Raw genomic sequence first — 23,124 nt, 5'->3', positions numbered from 1 at the left:
AGCCATACACTAGAGAGATAAATCCCTCCGGTCTGGAGGGTTTTTGCTTTTCAGAGCATTTTGTAATTCTCCCCATGTCTGAGCGTGATACCGGACTATGCTACAGCTCCTGAACCAAGGTGTGGCTTCCTATCATGCTCGTCTGTCCCAAACAGCCCGGACCGTGCAGAGGCGGCCGGATAAACCTGACACATTTCTGCAATCCCGGACTGGTAATATAGATGTAGCAGAGCTGGGCGTGTCATGGTGCGCGGCTTCTTCACTGTATTGGCTCTGTGCTATGATGTATCGGGCTGTTCTGCGGCCGTTGTGACATCACACACAAGTCTACTGTAGCGGCACCAAATGACGATCCTATCTCTGCTACATTTGTACACAGCTTATTCCACATAGTAAGAGAGTGATACTGGTAATGATGCCATTCTGCAGTGTCGAAGCCCGAAAGCAAATGTTGACATAGATTATTGAAAGAAAAAAAACCTCTGGTGTCACGCAGGTACAGGGGGTGTGCTTTTATTTTTTTTGTTATAAACAAATCTACTCTTAATTGTGTGAATGGCCCCGGACCCCGCAGACTCCATCTGTGCACAATCATTCATTGCAAGGTATAGCTTGTCTTCCAATCCTCGATATGCTCTCCCCACGTCGGAGCAGGAGGATGCCTCCATGTTTGCCTTCATCCTGTTTGTGCCGCGCTATAAACTCTGGGACTCCATGGCCGGTGCGTTAGTGACGCGGCGGTATGCTGCGCCGACTTTCTGTAGTGTTCCATTCGCCTTCACTTATGACCTTTGTGTGGTGCTATGCCGGGGGTCGGGGCAATGATGCCCTTATTGTGCCTGCCAGGCTGCCCAGCCTCACCTAAGATCTGAGGAAACTCCTGTATTGCCATCGGACGATTTCTGCCATTAGACCTCGTTTATTTTATGTATTTAAGTGCAAATTCCATAATGGTCATTTTCACCCAAAATTGAATCTTCCTCATATCCTAGGGGATAACGATGACTGCTGCCTCCTCCGCTCACGGCACCAGCTCTGGACATGTACAAAGGAAGCGCAGTGGTGTCTGTGGGGGTCACATCATGCCAGAGGTCTCCATACTCCTCGCGCTTGAAATGCTCATTTTATATATTGTGCTAACCGGTAGAGGCGGCACGATTATCAAAGCAGTGTCCGAAAAAGCCAACTGCCATATTTTGTGGGGTGAATGCAGTTAATAGAGGCGTGAGACTTGGGCATCTCCCATATTACCTGCTGTAACCCCACTTTGGGGTCCGCCAGGGTCTGTGTGGTTGTCATTGATTTTTGTGGGGGCCACATGATGCCCCCTTAGGTGACACAATACTACTGAAGAAATTTTTATTCTGTTTTGATTTGTTATCATAGTGGAGATGAGCGATTGCCGGGCAATTCGGTTATCTCTGATCTCCAGCAACATCCACATGTGACCGAGCTGAGGTCACTGTAAGGGTCCCATAGACTAAAGATGGCTGAACCCGCCGGTGTTGGCTCACTCTGTGTATGGAGTCACCGGCCAACTGATAGGAGAGATGTTGATCACTCTTGGCAATTTCAGACTGCCAATCGCATTGTTCTCTCAAAGATAATCCGCCAGCTGATGTCTTAGATGGCAGCTAGCTTATAGAGCACACAGGAGCGAGCTCCCCGTGTATGGGAGAGGTGATCAAGCGTTTGGCAGCCATGTATTGTGTATGTCCATCCTTAATCGAGTTCCGGGGGGGTTCTTGAATATTGCTGTGGATGTCTGACCCTCATAATACTGTGTATAACTTCTGTTCCATTTTGTGTTTTTTGTCTTTTATTTTCTGCAAATTCCAGGTGTCGCCCGTCCGGCCTGCACCTCGTACCCGGCTTCACCTGAATGCCTATTTTCTGCTCCCAATAAACATTTCTTTCTATTTTGCAGTCGTCTCGCAGGGTCGGCCGGTTAAGATGGAGTCACTGTGTTACCGTCCTGTGTGGGCAGTGCACGTTTGGGTGGGCAGTCCTGCAGGTTATTGCAGAGACTGTTCTGCGGAGGACGCACATTATCCCCGTCTCTCATTCATGAATTGTCCCCTCACATGTTGTATGTTTTTCTAGAAAGTGAAAGTGGATAACGCTGAAAACAATTCGGAGATGGCGTCCGGGGACTTTGCTGAAGAACTGACCTGCCTCCTGTGCAGCGAGCTCTTTAAGGATCCCGTCATGGTGGAGTGCGGCCATAACTTCTGCAGGAACTGCATTGACAAGGCCTGGGATGGGCAGGAATCCTTCACCTGCCCAGACTGTAAGGAAGTCATTACTGACAAGAGGTACACCACCAACCGAGCCCTGGCCAACCTGGTGAAGAAGACAGTGGGTAGCAGCTCCACCACCCTGACCCCTGCAAAGCCGAAACTGGCAGAGAACTGCCCTGAGCACGACGAGCGGCTGAAGCTGTACTGTAAGGACGACGGCACACTGAGCTGCGTCATCTGCCGCGACTCGCTCAAACACGCCAGTCACAACTTCCTGCCCATCCTGGATGCTGTCGGGTTATACCGGGTAAGTGGTGAGGAAGCCCTCCTCAGATCTCATGGCTGCAGATTGTACATTTACCTAATCGCCACCATTCCGTCACCCGCAGGCAGAGCTGTCGACCATTGTAGCCCCATTAGAAGAAACCCTGAAGGTGACGGAGCAGCTGACTGACCAGCAGCAGGAGAAGGTGGAGCAGCACAAGGTGAGCGAGACACTCCTGTAATCCGGAGACGTGCCGTCTGTCACTTACCTGCTCTCAGCACGTGACTTGGGGTTGCGCCTGCTAGGGTTAATCTGTCTCCTCTCAGTCCAGCATTCAAACTCTGTTCTATGCTGCAGTGGGAGCATAAATCACACCCTGACACAGACCACACACCCCGCTCATACGCGCTGCCACCACTCAACGAACACATGGGCGATGAGTCCCGGAAGAAGTACTACTACTATGTGCCAATCACCAGGATCACACACTCTAAGGCTATGGATTCTTTAGAACAACAAGGTTCAGACTTATTAAAATTTTTAAGCTTTGATAGAAAAGGTACAGTGCTTACAATAAAGATATAAAAAATATGGAACTAAAAAGTGACATACAAATATGCAAAACAGTGATAAAATATAAAGGGATAAAATAGCAGAAATACCTACTTTTCTATCTGCAGTTATTCTGTTTCCTGAGGGAGGAAAAGCAAATTATGGCACACATCAGTGTGGAGGAATACACACAGACCCGTTCCTCCCACGTCACCACCGTGACGTAACTACACAGGCACAGCTCTCCGGCGCCCCCTTTCTCTCTCTGGTCAGTAAGGGAACTGCATCTAGAGCAAATTGTCGCCGGGGAGGAGGTCCTGTTACCCGCTGGGGGGTTCTAAGATTCGTGATCAGAGTAAAAGCATCAGCCCAAGATTAAGTTTATAGTTTAATTGCCTTAAGGGCGCACTAGATAATTACAGAAATATACAGTAAATTTACAGTCAGAGAAAAGATATAACAATAAGGGTACAAGACTTAAGATATTAAGCTGGAGGTCAATTTACCAGATTGTAGGGTCATGTGGGTGCTGGGGGGAGCTCTGCAGTCCAAAGGTACAAGAATCTTAGTTGCCGGACAGACCCCAAAGCATGGGCCGCTGCTCCCCTCGGCAGGTCTGTCCTCAAGTCCTTCTTAGATAGTCATCGTCCGGATCGTCTGTGTGAAAGAATGAAAGTCTGACAGGGGCTTCTAGTCCTTAAACACGCTAGGTTCCTCCCCCTGTGTCAGAGGGTGGGCTAATAATCCATGCTTCTAGGATGGAGCCAAAGCGTCTGGGACACACAAAGGACGTATTTTCCTGCGTCTGCTAGCGGGTACATTCTAATTGAAGCCCTAGGCTTTTTCCGGCCCCCTGCTGGCACGGCTCCATACCTGAGCTTTGAAGCTCTGTTTTGGGCCTATCCTCATTATCACACCAATGGCCCTGCCTATTTAGCACTGGAACACTAAATCCTGCTTGTATTTACTATGTACACAGCACCTGGGGGTATAGAAGCCGTTAACAGCCTGTAATTCCTGAACTTAGACCAAAATGGATGCCAAGCTCAGACATGTGGCCCCATATCTAAGATGGCGGCTGCTCCTTCATCACAATCAGTTTTCCAGGCTGCCCCCACATGTGAACATCTTTCTTTGTGTAAAGGCCTAATTTATAGATTTGACCAGGAGATCAGATTGCTAGACCAGCCTCCCATATTAATATTCTAATTGCTCGTCTGTGACTGGACCATGGCTAATCTACCAATGAATACATTATTTTCTCTGAAAACCCTTGGTGTAACCTTTCTCATAGATAGTGTCAGGCTGAGATTGGCATCTCTCTTAGAAGAGTCACAAGGTGTGAAATGTTTCCACTTTGTGTGTTCTCGGCAAGGCTCCCTGGGTAGACTGGAGACAGAAGACTCCCTTTCTCAGGATAATATATGTTGTGACCTTTGTTAGTCCTGCAGTCTAGGGACATATGTTAATTACTGCTGGTCATACATCCATACATATACATACTTCACTACCCCGTCCCGCCACACTTCATCTCATACGACATTTTCCGGATCTTTCCCCGCAGACCAATATTTCCGAGTTCAAGCAACATATCGTGGACGAGTTCAAGAACTTGCACACTTTCCTGAAGGAGCAAGAGGAGAAACTTCTGGAGCAGCTGCAGGACCAAGGCGACAACCTACTGAAGGAGATGGAGACCAACATGGTGAAGATGCAGGAGAACCGGGACAACATTAAGCAGACCATCACCATGGCCAACGAGCGGGTGAACGACACAGACTCCATCTCTTTCCTGATGGTAAGTGCTGATGTCTGGTGAGTTTTATGTCCAGGCTCCCCTTAGCTTTCCTTGGATTAATCATAGTTTTCTTTATCCTCTTTCATACAGGACATCAAGTCTTTCATTGAGAAGTAAGTTTCTGCTGCAGCTTTAGGCTGTTGATGGGTACGGTGGTGCTGGCCGCGAGATGGTGAGTGAGATTCATGCTCTTGTCTCCGCAGGTGTCAGACACAGCAGAAGGAGGTGATGTCTTCTGGGAACAGCCTGCTGTCCAAGGATCTGTGCCAAGGGACGTTCAGAGGACCCCTCCAGTATACGGTGTGGAAGCAGATGAGGTCCTTCATTGTACCGAGTAAGTACAGAGCTCCGTAAGGACCCGCAATAAGGACTGGTGGGGTAAACGGTCATGTCACGTGGCATACAGCACAAGGTTACGTGTCCTGTGTAGACCATGCCGTTTGTACTTGTGCGTAGCGATCACGTGGATGGCTGAAGTCTATGCTCATTACTCATGGGGGACTAAATGGCTGATAACAGAGGGCAATATTTGTATCAGATTGTGAGCTGGAATAAAGAATCAGAAAGTCCATGAACTTTATTTCTCCCTCCCCCTTTTTTTCAGAGCTAACTCCGATGCTGCTGGACCCGTCCACTGCGCACCCCAACCTCGTGCTGTCCGATAACATGACCAGCGTGAAGTACGGCGACAACAAGCACGTGCTCCCCGATAACCCCAAACGCTTCAGCCAGTGCATCCTGGTCCTGGGCTCTCAGGGCTTCGATTCCGGACGCCATTACTGGGAGGTGGAAGTGGGAGACAAGACCGCCTGGGATGTGGGCATGGCCAGCGAGTCCAGCAACCGCAAGGGGAAGATCAAGCTGAACCCCAAGAACGGCTACTGGGCCATCTGGCTGAGGAATGGCAATGCCTACAAGGCTCTGGAGTCTCCCTCCAGGACCCTGATCCTGAGCGCCAAGCCCAAGAGGATCGGAGTGTACATAGATTACGAGGGCGGTCAGATCTCCTTCTACAACGCCGACGACATGACTGCCATCTACACGTTCAGAGCCACGTTCACAGAGAAACTGTATCCGTACCTGTCCCCATTCCTGCATGACTCCGGCCTCAATGCCCAACCTCTGCGCTTCGTGCACGACTGATGCCGCTGCCGCGTTACAATCGTTTAGTTTCGCTTGTTATTGTCAAGAAATGCTGAAATGTCTTTGTTTAGTGACAACGTTTAGTTCATAATGTTCATCGTTGCTGTTTTATTTTTTATGGAAATGAAGTGTTGAATGACCAGTAACTTGTACGTGTCCTTTACTCTGAAGCTCTGGGACGACTCGCGCAGCCTCATTCTCATTAGCGGCACTCCGTAATGACTGACCTCACAAGCGCCATCTCTGCATCACCATCCCAAACATGCGAGTTACACAGAGAGCCCGATCATCCGCCAACCCCCAAATGGGTGAGTGGCCCATTCGGCCCCAATGTCATAGCTCCCAAGCGTCCCGGATATGGCGGGACAGTCCTGTTTTTGACTGCCTTTTTTTTTTTCCCCCCCCCGCACTGCACTGAGCCGCCACGCCCCCCCCCCCCCATGCATCAACCCCATTCTCACCCTCCAAGAGACACAACCCCCCCCCCCGCCGCGGCCTCCACAGCGCCCTCCACAGCCTGCGATGACTTGCTAGGATGTTGCTTCTGTCCGCACAGGACCTGTGATGAGGTCACAGGAGGGGAGGAGTCACATGATCAGGGGCTCGGTGTGTGCAGGACTCTGCTGTGCTGGTTGTCATGCTGGTGAGAGGAAGTTTGTGTGGGGTCAGGAGGGGTTTACAGGGTGGTTGTAGCAGACCCGTGTGTGTATGAGGTATGCAGAGCGGAGCCATGTGTGCACGGGGTGTATGGATCGGAGCCATGTGTGTGTACGAGGTATATGGAGCGGAGCCGTGTGTGTACGAGGTATATGGAGCGGAGCCGTGTGTGTACGAGGTGTATAGAGCAGAGCCGTGTGTATACGAGGTGTATAGAGCGGAGTCGTGTGTATACAAGGCGAGCGGAGCCATGTTGTGTGTAGAGGTATACGGAGCGGAGCCATGTGTGTATGAGGTGTATGGAGCCGTGATGTGCGAGCTGTAGGGTAGGGAGTATTCATACCTCACAACCGTTCCGGATCCAGCTGGACAGTCCTGATTTTGAGTGTCCTGGCTGGGAGCTTACTTTTCCTGCGGACACAGGAGTACACGGTGGAGCACTTTAAAATTTGCATGTGACGTTCCACCAGAAGTGATGTCCTGGAAGCTGACCGGAAATTAGGTAATTTCGAGAGATTGTGACGGAACCATGGAGGCGCTTCAGGGAATGCTTCAGATACATCACTGTGTCCTTGGTGATGCCGGCCATGTGAGCGGATAATGATATGTCCTGCATCAGGAGGCTCAGGTGGGCACTACAATGGGAGCCGGGCTGCTATAGTATCTTTATAGAATCTTTCTCTGTTTCTTTCGCTCTAATCTTTTTTTTCCTTTCCCCTCTTTCTTTCTCTCTGTTCTTTCTTTCCCCCGTTTTTTCTCTCCTTTCTTCCCCTCTTTCTCTCTCTCTCTCTTCTTTCTTTCCCCTCTTTCTCTGTTCTTACTTTCTATCTCTCTGTTCTTTGTCTTTTTCTTTCTTTCTCTCCCTCTCTTTCCCCTTTCTTTCTCTTTTTTTTTCTCTCACTCTGTTCTCTCTAAGTGCCCCGCAACCTCGTTCCCTCTTTCTCTTCTTCAAACTGGGGAGGTATGCCCAATGTCACCGCTGCCTATTAGTGCAGGAAGCCGTTTATCACATCCAGCTGCCTCTGGCACATCACCATGCTTTACACTGCAGCACTGCTTGTTCCTTTAGGCCGCAGCTGGCTTCCATCTGGTGCAGGGCTGAGGTGATAGAGTCCCTGTGTGCACAGATGAGGCTGCACATCCGCCTGGGCCTACAGATCTATGCGCCGAGTGCTGCTCTGCCGCCTGCTCCTCCCCCGGTGCGCAGCGCCCTCTGCTGGTGGCTCAGGTGGCTCCCACGTGCGGGGCCGGAGGCCGCCATTCTATTGTCCTACAAACCGGAAGACGCGTTAGGCTGGTTTCACATTAGCGCTTTTGTGCGCAGCGCATCGTGCGCACCCGTGCGCATGCGCACTGCGCACCTATACTTAACATGACGTGCGCATGGTCTTGCGCATACTTGCGTTTTCGTGCGCATGCGTTTTTTTGTCTTTTGCGCCAGGCGCGCCAGACGCAACATGTTGCATTTTTGGTTCCGCCCTGTCTCGTCAAAAAAACGCATGCGCACGCTTGCGCACGGAATGCGCAAAAACACCACATTGGAGCCTATGGGAACGCATGCGTGCGCATGGTCTTGCGCACGCTTGCGTTTTTTTGCGCATGCGTTTTTGAGTTAAACAAGTCTAGAATGTTCTCTAGACAATGGAAAAAACGTCACACTTAAAAACGCATGCGCATAAAAAACGCCAACGCATGCAAAAAACGCATGTAAAACGCAAACAACGCTGCGTTTTTTTTACACATCAGCGTGCGCATGACGTTAAAAAAACGCGCGTTTGTTTTGCGTTTTTCTTTGCGTTTTTTATGCGCCCGATGCGCTGCGCAAAAAAACGCTAATGTGAAACTAGCCTAACGTGCTTGGGAAAGGCGCATGCGCAGTTCGCACTGTAGAATCGGGCGCGCAGTCCAGCATCTGTGTTCAGGCCCCCCCAGTCTCTGTGAGGTAACGACGGTGTCCAGGCCCCCCGCTCTCCGGTACCGCAGCCCCCAGCCATGGCCGCCACAGCACAACCCGATGTCTCCGAGCTGGAGAAGAAAGACGTCCTGGCCGGGGACGAAGCGGACAACGAGGAGGCCATGGACGAGGAGGAAGACGACGAGGGCGGAGATGGAGACGACGGGGACGTGGAGGAAGATGTGATCGTGCAGATCGGAGCCACGTACTCGTGCAAGAGGCAGGACGGCTCCTACCGTGAGTGATATATCCCCCTGTATACCGCGTATCCCCCTATATACTGTATATACAGGACGGCTCCTACCGTGAGTGATATATCCCCCTGTATACCGCGTATCCCCCTATATACTGTATATACAGGACGGCTCCTACCGTGAGTGATATATCCCCCTGTATACCGCGTATCCCCCTATATACTGTATATACAGGACGGCTCCTACCGTGAGTGATATATCCCCCTGTATACCGCGTATCCCCCTATATACTGTATATACAGGACGGCTCCTACCGTGAGTGATATATCCCCCTCTATACCGCGTATCCCCCTATATACTGTATATACAGGACGGCTCCTACCGTGAGTGATATATCCCCCTGTATACCGCGTATCCCCCTATATACTGTATATACAGGACGGCTCCTACCGTGAGTGATATATCCCCCTGTATACCGCGTATCCCCCTATATACTGTATATACAGGACGGCTCCTACCGTGAGTGATATATCCCCCTGTATACCGCGTATCCCCCTATATACTGTATATACAGGACGGCTCCTACCGTGAGTGATATATCCCCCTGTATACCGCGTATCCCCCTATATACTGTATATACAGGACGGCTCCTACCGTGAGTGATATATCCCCCTGTATACCGCGTATCCCCCTATATACTGTATATACAGGACGGCTCCTACCGTGAGTGATATATCCCCCTGTATACCGCGTATCCCCCTATATACTGTATATACAGGACGGCTCCTACCGTGAGTGATATATCCCCCTGTATACCGCGTATCCCCCTATATACTGTATATACAGGACGGCTCCTACCGTGAGTGATATATCCCCCTGTATACCGCGTATCCCCCTATATACTGTATATACAGGACGGCTCCTACCGTGAGTGATATATCCCCCTGTATACCGCGTATCCCCCTATATACTGTATATACAGGACGGCTCCTACCGTGAGTGATATATCCCCCTGTATACCGCGTATCCCCCTATATACTGTATATACAGGACGGCTCCTACCGTGAGTGATATATCCCCCTGTATACCGCGTATCCCCCTATATACTGTATATACAGGACGGCTCCTACCGTGAGTGATATATCCCCCTGTATACCGCGTATCCCCCTATATACTGTATATACAGGACGGCTCCTACCGTGAGTGATATATCCCCCTCTATACCGCGTATCCCCCTATATACTGTATATACAGGACGGCTCCTACCGTGAGTGATATATCCCCCTGTATACCGCGTATCCCCCTATATACTGTATATACAGGACGGCTCCTACCGTGAGTGATATATCCCCCTGTATACCGCGTATCCCCCTATATACTGTATATACAGGACGGCTCCTACCGTGAGTGATATATCCCCCTCTATACCGCGTATCCCCCTATATACTGTATATACAGGACGGCTCCTACCGTGAGTGATATATCCCCCTGTATACCGCGTATCCCCCTATATACTGTATATACAGGACGGCTCCTACCGTGAGTGATATATCCCCCTGTATACCGCGTATCCCCCTATATACTGTATATACAGGACGGCTCCTACCGTGAGTGATATATCCCCCTGTATACCGCGTATCCCCCTATATACTGTATATACAGGACGGCTCCTACCGTGAGTGATATATCCCCCTGTATACCGCGTATCCCCCTATATACTGTATATACAGGACGGCTCCTACCGTGAGTGATATATCCCCCTGTATACCGCGTATCCCCCTATATACTGTATATACAGGACGGCTCCTACCGTGAGTGATATATCCCCCTGTATACCGCGTATCCCCCTATATACTGTATATACAGGACGGCTCCTACCGTGAGTGATATATCCCCCTGTATACCGCGTATCCCCCTATATACTGTATATACAGGACGGCTCCTACCGTGAGTGATATATCCCCCTGTATACCGCGTATCCCCCTATATACTGTATATACAGGACGGCTCCTACCGTGAGTGATATATCCCCCTCTATACCGCGTATCCCCCTATATACTGTATATACAGGACGGCTCCTACCGTGAGTGATATATCCCCCTGTATACCGCGTATCCCCCTATATACTGTATATACAGGACGGCTCCTACCGTGAGTGATATATCCCCCTGTATACCGCGTATCCCCCTATATACTGTATATACAGGACGGCTCCTACCGTGAGTGATATATCCCCCTGTATACCGCGTATCCCCCTATATACTGTATATACAGGACGGCTCCTACCGTGAGTGATATATCCCCCTGTATACCGCGTATCCCCCTATATACTGTATATACAGGACGGCTCCTACCGTGAGTGATATATCCCCCTGTATACCGCGTATCCCCCTATATACTGTATATACAGGACGGCTCCTACCGTGAGTGATATATCCCCCTGTATACCGCGTATCCCCCTATATACTGTATATACAGGACGGCTCCTACCGTGAGTGATATATCCCCCTGTATACCGCGTATCCCCCTATATACTGTATATACAGGACGGCTCCTACCGTGAGTGATATATCCCCCTGTATACCGCGTATCCCCCTATATACTGTATATACAGGACGGCTCCTACCGTGAGTGATATATCCCCCTGTATACCGCGTATCCCCCTATATACTGTATATACAGGACGGCTCCTACCGTGAGTGATATATCCCCCTGTATACCGCGTATCCCCCTATATACTGTATATACAGGACGGCTCCTACCGTGAGTGATATATCCCCCTGTATACCGCGTATCCCCCTATATACTGTATATACAGGACGGCTCCTACCGTGAGTGATATATCCCCCTGTATACCGCGTATCCCCCTATATACTGTATATACAGGACGGCTCCTACCGTGAGTGATATATCCCCCTGTATACCGCGTATCCCCCTATATACTGTATATACAGGACGGCTCCTACCGTGAGTGATATATCCCCCTGTATACCGCGTATCCCCCTATATACTGTATATACAGGACGGCTCCTACCGTGAGTGATATATCCCCCTGTATACCGCGTATCCCCCTATATACTGTATATACAGGACGGCTCCTACCGTGAGTGATATATCCCCCTGTATACCGCGTATCCCCCTATATACTGTATATACAGGACGGCTCCTACCGTGAGTGATATATCCCCCTGTATACCGCGTATCCCCCTATATACTGTATATACAGGACGGCTCCTACCGTGAGTGATATATCCCCCTGTATACCGCGTATCCCCCTATATACTGTATATACAGGACGGCTCCTACCGTGAGTGATATATCCCCCTGTATACCGCGTATCCCCCTATATACTGTATATACAGGACGGCTCCTACCGTGAGTGATATATCCCCCTGTATACCGCGTATCCCCCTATATACTGTATATACAGGACGGCTCCTACCGTGAGTGATATATCCCCCTGTATACCGCGTATCCCCCTATATACTGTATATACAGGACGGCTCCTACCGTGAGTGATATATCCCCCTCTATACCGCGTATCCCCCTATATACTGTATATACAGGACGGCTCCTACCGTGAGTGATATATCCCCCTGTATACCGCGTATCCCCCTATATACTGTATATACAGGACGGCTCCTACCGTGAGTGATATATCCCCCTGTATACCGCGTATCCCCCTATATACTGTATATACAGGACGGCTCCTACCGTGAGTGATATATCCCCCTGTATACCGCGTATCCCCCTATATACTGTATATACAGGACGGCTCCTACCGTGAGTGATATATCCCCCTCTATACCGCGTATCCTCCTATATACTGTATATACAGGACGGCTCCTACCGTGAGTGATATATCCCCCTGTATACCGCGTATCCTCCTATATACTGTATATACAGGACGGCTCCTACCGTGAGTGATATATCCCCCTGTATACCGCGTATCCCCCTATATACTGTATATACAGGACGGCTCCTACCGTGAGTGATATATCCCCCTGTATACCGCGTATCCCCCTATATACTGTATATACAGGACGGCTCCTACCGTGAGTGATATATCCCCCTGTATACCGCGTATCCCCCTATATACTGTATATACAGGACGGCTCCTACCGTGAGTGATATATCCCCCTGTATACCGCGTATCCCCCTATATACTGTATATACAGGACGGCTCCTACCGTGAGTGATATATCCCCCTGTATACCGCGTATCCCCCTATATACTGTATATACAGGACGGCTCCTACCGTGAGTGATATATCCCCCTGTATACCGCGTATCCCCCTATATACTGTATATACAGGACGGCTCCTACCGTGAGTGATATATCCCCCTGTATACCGCGTATCCCCCTATATACTGTATATACAGGACGGCTCCTACCGTGAGTGATATATCCCCCTGTATACCGCGTATCCCCCTATATACTGTATATACAGGACGGCTCCTACCGTGAGTGATATATCCCCCTGTATACCGCGTATCCCCCTATATACTGTATATACAGGACGGCTCCTACCGTGAGTGATATATCCCCCTGTATACCGCGTATCCTCCTATATACTGTATATACAGGACGGCTCCTACCGTGAGTGATATATCCCCCTGTATACCGCGTATCCCCCTATATACTGTATATACAGGACGGCTCCTACCGTGAGTGATATATCCCCCTGTATACCGCGTATCCCCCTATATACTGTATATACAGGACGGCTCCTACCGTGAGTGATATATCCCCCTGTATACCGCGTATCCCCCTATATACTGTATATACAGGACGGCTCCTACCGTGAGTGATATATCCCCCTGTATACCGCGTATCCCCCTATATACTGTATATACAGGACGGCTCCTACCGTGAGTGATATATCCCCCTGTATACCGCGTATCCCCCTATATACTGTATATACAGGACGGCTCCTACCGTGAGTGATATATCCCCCTGTATACCGCGTATCCCCCTATATACTGTATATACAGGACGGCTCCTACCGTGAGTGATATATCCCCCTGTATACCGCGTATCCTCCTATATACTGTATATACAGGACGGCTCCTACCGTGAGTGATATATCCCCCTGTATACCGCGTATCCCCCTATATACTGTATATACAGGACGGCTCCTACCGTGAGTGATATATCCCCCTATATACCGCGTATCCCCCTATATACTGTATATACAGGACGGCTCCTACCGTGAGTGATATATCCCCCTGTATACCGCGTATCCCCCTATATACTGTATATACAGGACGGCTCCTACCGTGAGTGATATATCCCCCTGTATACCGCGTATCCTCCTATATACTGTATATACAGGACGGCTCCTACCGTGAGTGATATATCCCCCTGTATACCGCGTATCCCCCTATATACTGTATATACAGGACGGCTCCTACCGTGAGTGATATATCCCCCTGTATACCGCGTATCCCCCTATATACTGTATATACAGGACGGCTCCTACCGTGAGTGATATATCCCCCTCTATACCGCGTATCCCCCTATATACTGTATATACAGGACGGCTCCTACCGTGAGTGATATATCCCCCTGTATACCGCGTATCCCCCTATATACTGTATATACAGGACGGCTCCTACCGTGAGTGATATATCCCCCTGTATACCGCGTATCCCCCTATATACTGTATATACAGGACGGCTCCTACCGTGAGTGATATATCCCCCTCTATACCGCGTATCCCCCTATATACTGTATATACAGGACGGCTCCTACCGTGAGTGATATATCCCCCTCTATACCGCGTATCCCCCTATATACTGTATATACAGGACGGCTCCTACCGTGAGTGATATATCCCCCTGTATACCGCGCATCCCCCTATATACTGTATATACAGGACGGCTCCTACCGTGAGTGATATATCCCCCTCTATACCGCGTATCCCCCTATATACTGTATATACAGGACGGCTCCTACCGTGAGTGATATATCCCCCTGTATACCGCGTATCCCCCTATATACTGTATATACAGGACGGCTCCTACCGTGAGTGATATATACCCCTCTATACCGCGTATCCCCCTATATACTGTATATACAGGACGGCTCCTACCGTGAGTGATATATCCCCCTCTATACCGCGTATCCCCCTATATACTGTATATACAGGACGGCTCCTACCGTGAGTGATATATCCCCCTGTATACCGCGTATCCCCCTATATACTGTATATACAGGACGGCTCCTACCGTGAGTGATATATCCCCCTCTATACCGCGTATCCCCCTATATACTGTATATACAGGACGGCTCCTACCGTGAGTGATATATCCCCCTCTATACCGCGTATCCCCCTATATACTGTATATACAGGACGGCTCCTACCGTGAGTGATATATCCCCCTCTATACCGCGTATCCCCCTATATACTGTATATACAGGACGGCTCCTACCGTGAGTGATATATCCCCCTGTATACCGCGTATCCCTCTATATACTGTATATACAGGACGGCTCCTACCGTGAGTGATATATACCCCTCTATACCGCGTATCCCCCTATATACTGTATATACAGGACGGCTCCTACCGTGAGTGATATATCCCCCTCTATACCGCGTATCCCCCTATATACTGTATATACAGGACGGCTCCTACCGTGAGTGATATATCCCCCTGTATACCGCGTATCCCCCTATATACTGTATATACAGGACGGCTCCTACCGTGAGTGATATATCCCCCTGTATACCGCGTATCCCCCTATATACTGTATATACAGGACGGCTCCTACCGTGAGTGATATATCCCCCTCTATACCGCGTATCCCCCTATATACTGTATATACAGGACGGCTCCTACCGTGAGTGATATATCCCCCTCTATACCGCGTATCCCCCTATATACTGTATATACAGGACGGCTCCTACCGTGAGTGATATATCCCCCTGTATACCGCGTATCCCCCTATATACTGTATATACAGGACGGCTCCTACCGTGAGTGATATATCCCCCTCTATACCGCGTATCCCCCTATATACTGTATATACAGGACGGCTCCTACCGTGACTGATATATCCCCCTCTATACCGCGTACCCCCTATATACTGTATATACAGGACGGCTCCTACCGTGAGTGATATATCCCCCTCTATACCGCGTATCCCCCTATATACTGTATATACAGGACGGCTCCTACCGTGAGTGATATATCCCCCTGTATACCGCGCATCCCCCTATATACTGTATATACAGGACTGCTCCTACCGTGAGTGATATATCCCCCTGTATACCGCGTATCCCCCTATATACTGTATATACAGGACGGCTCCTACCGTGAGTGATATATCCCCCTCTATACCGCGTATCCCCCTATATACTGTATATACAGGACGGCTCCTACCGTGAGTGATATATCCCCCTCTATACCACGTATCCCCCTATATACTGTATATACAGGACGGCTCCTACCGTGAGTGATATATCCCCCTCTATACCGCGTATCCCCCTATATACTGTATATACAGGACGGCTCCTACCGTGAGTGATATATCCCCCTGTATACCGCGCATCCCCCTATATACTGTATATACAGGACTGCTCCTACCGTGAGTGATATATCCCCCTGTATACCGCGTATCCCCCTATATACTGTATATACAGGACGGCTCCTACCGTGAGTGATATATCCCCCTGTATACCGCGTATCCCCCTATATACTGTATATACAGGACGGCTCCTACCGTGAGTGATATATCCCCCTCTATACCACGTATCCCCCTATATACTGTATATACAGGACGGCTCCTACCGTGAGTGATATATCCCCCTCTATACCGCGTATCCCCCTATATACTGTATATACAGGACGGCTCCTACCGTGAGTGATATATCCCCCTGTATACCGCGCATCCCCCTATATACTGTATATACAGGACGGCTCCTACCGTGAGTGATATATCCCCCTCTATACCGCGTATCCCCCTATATACTGTATATACAGGACGGCTCCTACCGTGAGTGATATATCCCCCTGTATACCGCGTATCCCCCTATATACTGTATATACAGGACGGCTCCTACCGTGAGTGATATATCCCCCTGTATACCGCGTATCCTCCTATATACTGTATATACAGGACGGCTCCTACCGTGAGTGATATATCCCCCTGTATACCGCGTATCCCCTATATACTGTATATACAGGACGGCTCCTACCGTGAGTGATATATCCCCCTGTATACCGCGTATCCCCCTATATACTGTATATACAGGACGGCTCCTACCGTGAGTGATATATCCCCCTGTATACCGCGTATCCCCCTATATACTGTATATACAGGACGGCTCCTACCGTGAGTGATATATCCCCCTGTATACCGCGTATCCCCCTATATACTGTATATACAGGACGGCTCCTACCGTGAGTGATATATCCCCCTGTATACCGCGTATCCCCCTATATACTGTATATACAGGACGGCTCCTACCGTGAGTGATATATCCCCCTCTATACCGCGTATCCCCCTATATACTGTATATACAGGACGGCTCCTACCGTGAGTGATATATCCCCCTGTATACCGCGTATCCCCCTATATACTGTATATACAGGACGGCTCCTACCGTGAGTGATATATCCCCCTCTATACCGCGTATCCCCCTATATACTGTATATACAGGACGGCTCCTACCGTGAGTGATATATCCCCCTGTATACCGCGTATCCCCCTATATACTGTATATACAGGACGGCTCCTACCGTGAGTGATATATCCCCCTGTATACCGTGTATCCCCCTATATACTGTATATACAGGACGGCTCCTACCGTGAGTGATATATCCCCCTCTATACCGCGTATCCCCCTATATACTGTATATACAGGACGGCTCCTACCGTGAGTGATATATCCCCCTCTATACCGCGTATCCCCCTATATACTGTATATACAGGACGGCTCCTACCGTGAGTGATATATCCCCCTGTATACCGCGTATCCCCCTATATACTGTATATACAGGACGGCTCCTACCGTGAGTGATATATACCCCTGTATACCGCGTATCCCCCTATATACTGTATATACAGGACGGCTCCTACCGTGAGTGATATATCCCCCTGTATACCGCGTATCCTCCTATATACTGTATATACAGGACGGCTCCTACCGTGAGTGATATATCCCCCTCTATACCGCGTATCCCCCTATATACTGTATATACAGGACGGCTCCTACCGTGAGTGATATATCCCCCTGTATACCGCGTATCCTCCTATATACTGTATATACAGGACGGCTCCTACCGTGAGTGATATATCCCCCTCTATACCGCGTATCCCTCTATATACTGTATATACAGGACGGCTCCTACCGTGAGTGATATATCCCCTCTATACTGCGTATCCCCCTATATACTGTATATACAGGACGGCTCCTACCGTGAGTGATATATCCCCCTGTATACCGCGTATCCTCCTATATACTGTATATACAGGACGGCTCCTACCGTGAGTGATATATCCCCCTGTATACCGTGTATCCCCCTATATACTGTATATACAGGACGGCTCCTACCGTGAGTGATATATCCCCCTGTATACCGCTTATCCTCCTATATACTGTATATACAGGACGGCTCCTACCGTGAGTGATATATCCCCCTGTATACCGCGTATCCCCCTATATACTGTATATACAGAACGGCTCCTACCGTGAGTGATATATCCCCCTCTATACAGCGTATCCCCCTATATACTGTATATACAGAACGGCTCCTACCGTGAGTGATATATCCCCCTCTATACTGCGTATCCCCCTATATACTGTATATACAGGACGGCTCCTACCGTGAGTGATATATCGCCCTGTATACCGCGTATCCTCCTATATACTGTATATACAGGACGGCTCCTACCGTGAGTGATATATCCCCCTCTATACCGCGTATCCCCCTATATACTGTATATACAGGACGGCTCCTACCGTGAGTGATATATCCCCCTGTATACCGCGCATCCCCCTATATACTGTATATACAGGACGGCTGCTACCGTGAGTGATATATCCCCCTCTATACCGCGTATCCCCCTATATACTGTATATACAGGACGGCTCCTACCGTGAGTGATATATCCCCCTGTATACCGCGTATCCCCCTATATACTGTATATACAGGACGGCTCCTACCGTGAGTGATATATCCCCCTGTATACCGCGTATCCTCCTATATACTGTATATACAGGACGGCTCCTACCGTGAGTGATATATCCCCCTGTATACCGCGTATCCCCTATATACTGTATATACAGGACGGCTCCTACCGTGAGTGATATATCCCCCTGTATACCGCGTATCCCCCTATATACTGTATATACAGGACGGCTCCTACCGTGAGTGATATATCCCCCTGTATACCGCGTATCCCCCTATATACTGTATATACAGGACGGCTCCTACCGTGAGTGATATATCCCCCTGTATACCGCGTATCCCCCTATATACTGTATATACAGGACGGCTCCTACCGTGAGTGATATATCCCCCTGTATACCGCGTATCCCCCTATATACTGTATATACAGGACGGCTCCTACCGTGAGTGATATATCCCCCTCTATACCGCGTATCCTCCTATATACTGTATATACAGGACGGCTCCTACCGTGAGTGATATATCCCCCTGTATACCGTGTATCCCCCTATATACTGTATATACAGGACGGCTCCTACCGTGAGTGATATATCCCCCTCTTTACCGCGTATCCCCCTATATACTGTATATACAGGACGGCTCCTACCGTGAGTGATATATCCCCCTGTATACCGCGTATCCCCCTATATACTGTATATACAGGACGGCTCCTACCGTGAGTGATATATCCCCCTGTATACCGTGTATCCCCCTATATACTGTATATACAGGACGGCTCCTACCGTGAGTGATATATCCCCCTCTATACCGCGTATCCCCCTATATACTGTATATACAGGACGGCTCCTACCGTGAGTGATATATCCCCCTCTATACCGCGTATCCCCCTATATACTGTATATACAGGACGGCTCCTACCGTGAGTGATATATCCCCCTGTATACCGCGTATACCCCTATATACTGTATATACAGGACGGCTCCTACCGTGAGTGATATATACCCCTGTATACCGCGTATCCCCCTATATACTGTATATACAGGACGGCTCCTACCGTGAGTGATATATCCCCCTGTATACCGCGTATCCTCCTATATACTGTATATACAGGACGGCTCCTACCGTGAGTGATATATCCCCCTCTATACCGCGTATCCCCCTATATACTGTATATACAGGACGGCTCCTACCGTGAGTGATATATCCCCCTGTATACCGCGTATCCTCCTATATACTGTATATACAGGACGGCTCCTACCGTGAGTGATATATCCCCCTCTATACCGCGTATCCCTCTATATACTGTATATACAGGACGGCTCCTACCGTGAGTGATATATCCCCTCTATACTGCGTATCCCCCTATATACTGTATATACAGGACGGCTCCTACCGTGAGTGATATATCCCCCTGTATACCGCGTATCCTCCTATATACTGTATATACAGGACGGCTCCTACCGTGAGTGATATATCCCCCTGTATACCGTGTATCCCCCTATATACTGTATATACAGGACGGCTCCTACCGTGAGTGATATATCCCCCTGTATACCGCTTATCCTCCTATATACTGTATATACAGGACGGCTCCTACCGTGAGTGATATATCCCCCTGTATACCGCGTATCCCCCTATATACTGTATATACAGAACGGCTCCTACCGTGAGTGATATATCCCCCTCTATACAGCGTATCCCCCTATATACTGTATATACAGAACGGCTCCTACCGTGAGTGATATATCCCCCTCTATACTGCGTATCCCCCTATATACTGTATATACAGGACGGCTCCTACCGTGAGTGATATATCCCCCTGTATACCGCGTATCCTCCTATATACTGTATATACAGGACGGCTCCTACCGTGAGTGATATATCCCCCTCTATACCGCGTATCCCCCTATATACTGTATATACAGGACGGCTCCTACCGTGAGTGATATATCCCCCTGTATACCGCGTATCCTCCTATATACTGTATATACAGGACGGCTCCTACCGTGAGTGATATATCCCCCTCTATACCGCGTATCCCTCTATATACTGTATATACAGGACGGCTCCTACCGTGAGTGATATATCCCCTCTATACCGCGTATCCCCCTATATACTGTATATACAGGACGGCTCCTACCGTGAGTGATATATCCCCCTGTATACCGCGTATCCTCCTATATACTGTATATACAGGACGGCTCCTACCGTGAGTGATATATCCCCCTGTATACCGCGTATCCCCCTATATACTGTATATACAGGACGGCTCCTACCGTGAGTGATATATCCCCCTGTATACCGCGTATCCTCCTATATACTGTATATACAGGACGGCTCCTACCGTGAGTGATATATCCCCCTGTATACCGCGTATCCCCCTATATACTGTATATACAGGACGGCTCCTACCGTGAGTGATATATCCCCCTCTATACCGCGTATCCCCCTATATACTGTATATACAGGACGGCTCCTACCGTGAGTGATATATCCCCCTCTATACCGCGTATCCCCCTATATACTGTATATACAGGACGGCTCCTACCGTGAGTGATATATCCCCCTGTATACCGCGTATCCTCCTATATACTGTATATACAGGACGGCTCCTACCGTGAGTGATATATCCCCCTGTATACCGTGTATCCCCCTATATACTGTATATACAGGACGGCTCCTACCGTGAGTGATATATCCCCCTCTATACCGCGTATCCTCCTATATACTGTATATACAGGACGGCTCCTACCGTGAGTGATATATCCCCCTGTATACCGCGTATCCCCCTATATACTGTATATACAGGACGGCTCCTACCGTGAGTGATATATCCCCCTGTATACCGCGCATCCCCCTATATACTGTATATACAGGACTGCTCCTACCGTGAGTGATATATCCCCCTCTATACCGCGTATCCCCCTATATACTGTATATACAGGACGGCTCCTACCGTGAGTGATATATCCCCCTGTATACCGCGCATCCCCCTATATACTGTATATACAGGACGGCTCCTACCGTGAGTGATATATCCCCCTCTATACCGCGTATCCCCCTATATACTGTATATACAGGACGGCTCCTACCGTGAGTGATATATCCCCCTCTATACCGCGTATCCCCCTATATACTGTATATACAGGACGGCTCCTACCGTGAGTGATATATCCCCCTCTATACCGCGTATCCCCCTATATACTGTATATACAGGACGGCTTCTACCGTGAGTGATATATCCCCCTCTATACCGCGTATCCCCCTATATACTGTATATACAGGACGGCTCCTACCGTGAGTGATATATCCCCCTGTATACCGCGCATCCCCCTATATACTGTATATACAGGACGGCTCCTACCGTGAGTAATATATCCCCCTCTATACCGCGTATCCCCCTATATACTGTATATACAGGACGGCTCCTACCGTGAGTGATATATCCCCCTCTATACCGCGTATCCCCCTATATACTGTATATACAGGACAGCTCCTACCGTGAGTGATATATACCCCTCTATACCGCGTATCCCTCTATATACTGTATATACAGAACAGCTCCTACCGTGAGTGATATATCCCCCTATATACTGTATATACAGGACGGCTCCTACCGTGAGTGATATATCCCCCTCTATACCGCGTATCCCCCTATATACTGTATATACAGGACGGCTCCTACAGTGAGTGATATATCCGCCTGTATACCGCGCATCCCCCTATATACTGTATATACAGGACGGCTCCTACCGTGAGTGATATATCCCCCTCTATACCGCGTATCCCCCTATATACTGTATATACAGGACGGCTCCTACTGTGAGTGATATATCCCCCTCTATACCGCGTATCCCCCTATATACTGTATATACAGGACAGCTCCTACCGTGAGTGATATATCCCCCTGTATACCGCATATCCCCCTATATACTGTATATACAGGACGACTCCTACCGTGAGTGATATATCCCCCTGTATACCGCATATCCCCCTATATACTGTATATACAGGACGACTCCTACCGTGAGTGATATATACCCCTCTATACCGCGTATCCCCCTATATACTGTATATACAGGACGGCTCCTACCGTGAGTGATATATCCCCCTGTATACCGCGTATCCCCCTATATACTGTATATACAGGACGGCTCCTACCGTGAGTGATATATCCCCCTGAAT

General features: G+C 49.0%; 2 protein-coding genes across 3 annotated transcripts in view; both read left to right on the top strand.

Annotated features, from left to right (window-relative positions):
* The window catches only part of LOC141050806 (nuclear factor 7, brain-like), a 28,179-nt gene extending 22,039 nt beyond the window's left edge, over positions 1-6,140 (top strand). For both annotated transcript variants that reach the window (XM_073547471.1, XM_073547472.1), the window contains exons 4-9: positions 2,104-2,547; positions 2,630-2,725; positions 4,622-4,855; positions 4,946-4,968; positions 5,059-5,189; positions 5,460-6,140. In XM_073547471.1, the coding sequence (XP_073403572.1) occupies positions 2,104-2,547; positions 2,630-2,725; positions 4,622-4,855; positions 4,946-4,968; positions 5,059-5,189; positions 5,460-5,998 (1,467 nt within the window). In that variant the 3' untranslated portion in view covers positions 5,999-6,140. The remainder of the gene's footprint in view (positions 1-2,103; positions 2,548-2,629; positions 2,726-4,621; positions 4,856-4,945; positions 4,969-5,058; positions 5,190-5,459) is intronic.
* A 2,389-nt stretch (positions 6,141-8,529) lies between these two features.
* LOC141050807 (nuclear factor 7, brain-like) overlaps positions 8,530-23,124 on the top strand; it is a 48,929-nt gene continuing 34,334 nt past the window's right edge. Inside the window, exon 1 of the mRNA XM_073547473.1 lies at positions 8,530-8,846. Coding sequence (XP_073403574.1) covers positions 8,648-8,846 — 199 coding nt within the window. The 5' untranslated portion in view covers positions 8,530-8,647. The remainder of the gene's footprint in view (positions 8,847-23,124) is intronic.

Source organism: Dendrobates tinctorius, unplaced genomic scaffold, assembly GCF_039654945.1.
Source record: "Dendrobates tinctorius isolate UK_male_01 unplaced genomic scaffold, ASM3965494v1 ptg000152l, whole genome shotgun sequence".
Taxonomy (NCBI): Eukaryota; Metazoa; Chordata; class Amphibia; order Anura; family Dendrobatidae; genus Dendrobates; species Dendrobates tinctorius.
Note: the sequence above shows the minus strand (reverse complement) of the source record. Positions and strands in the feature narration are given on the sequence as shown.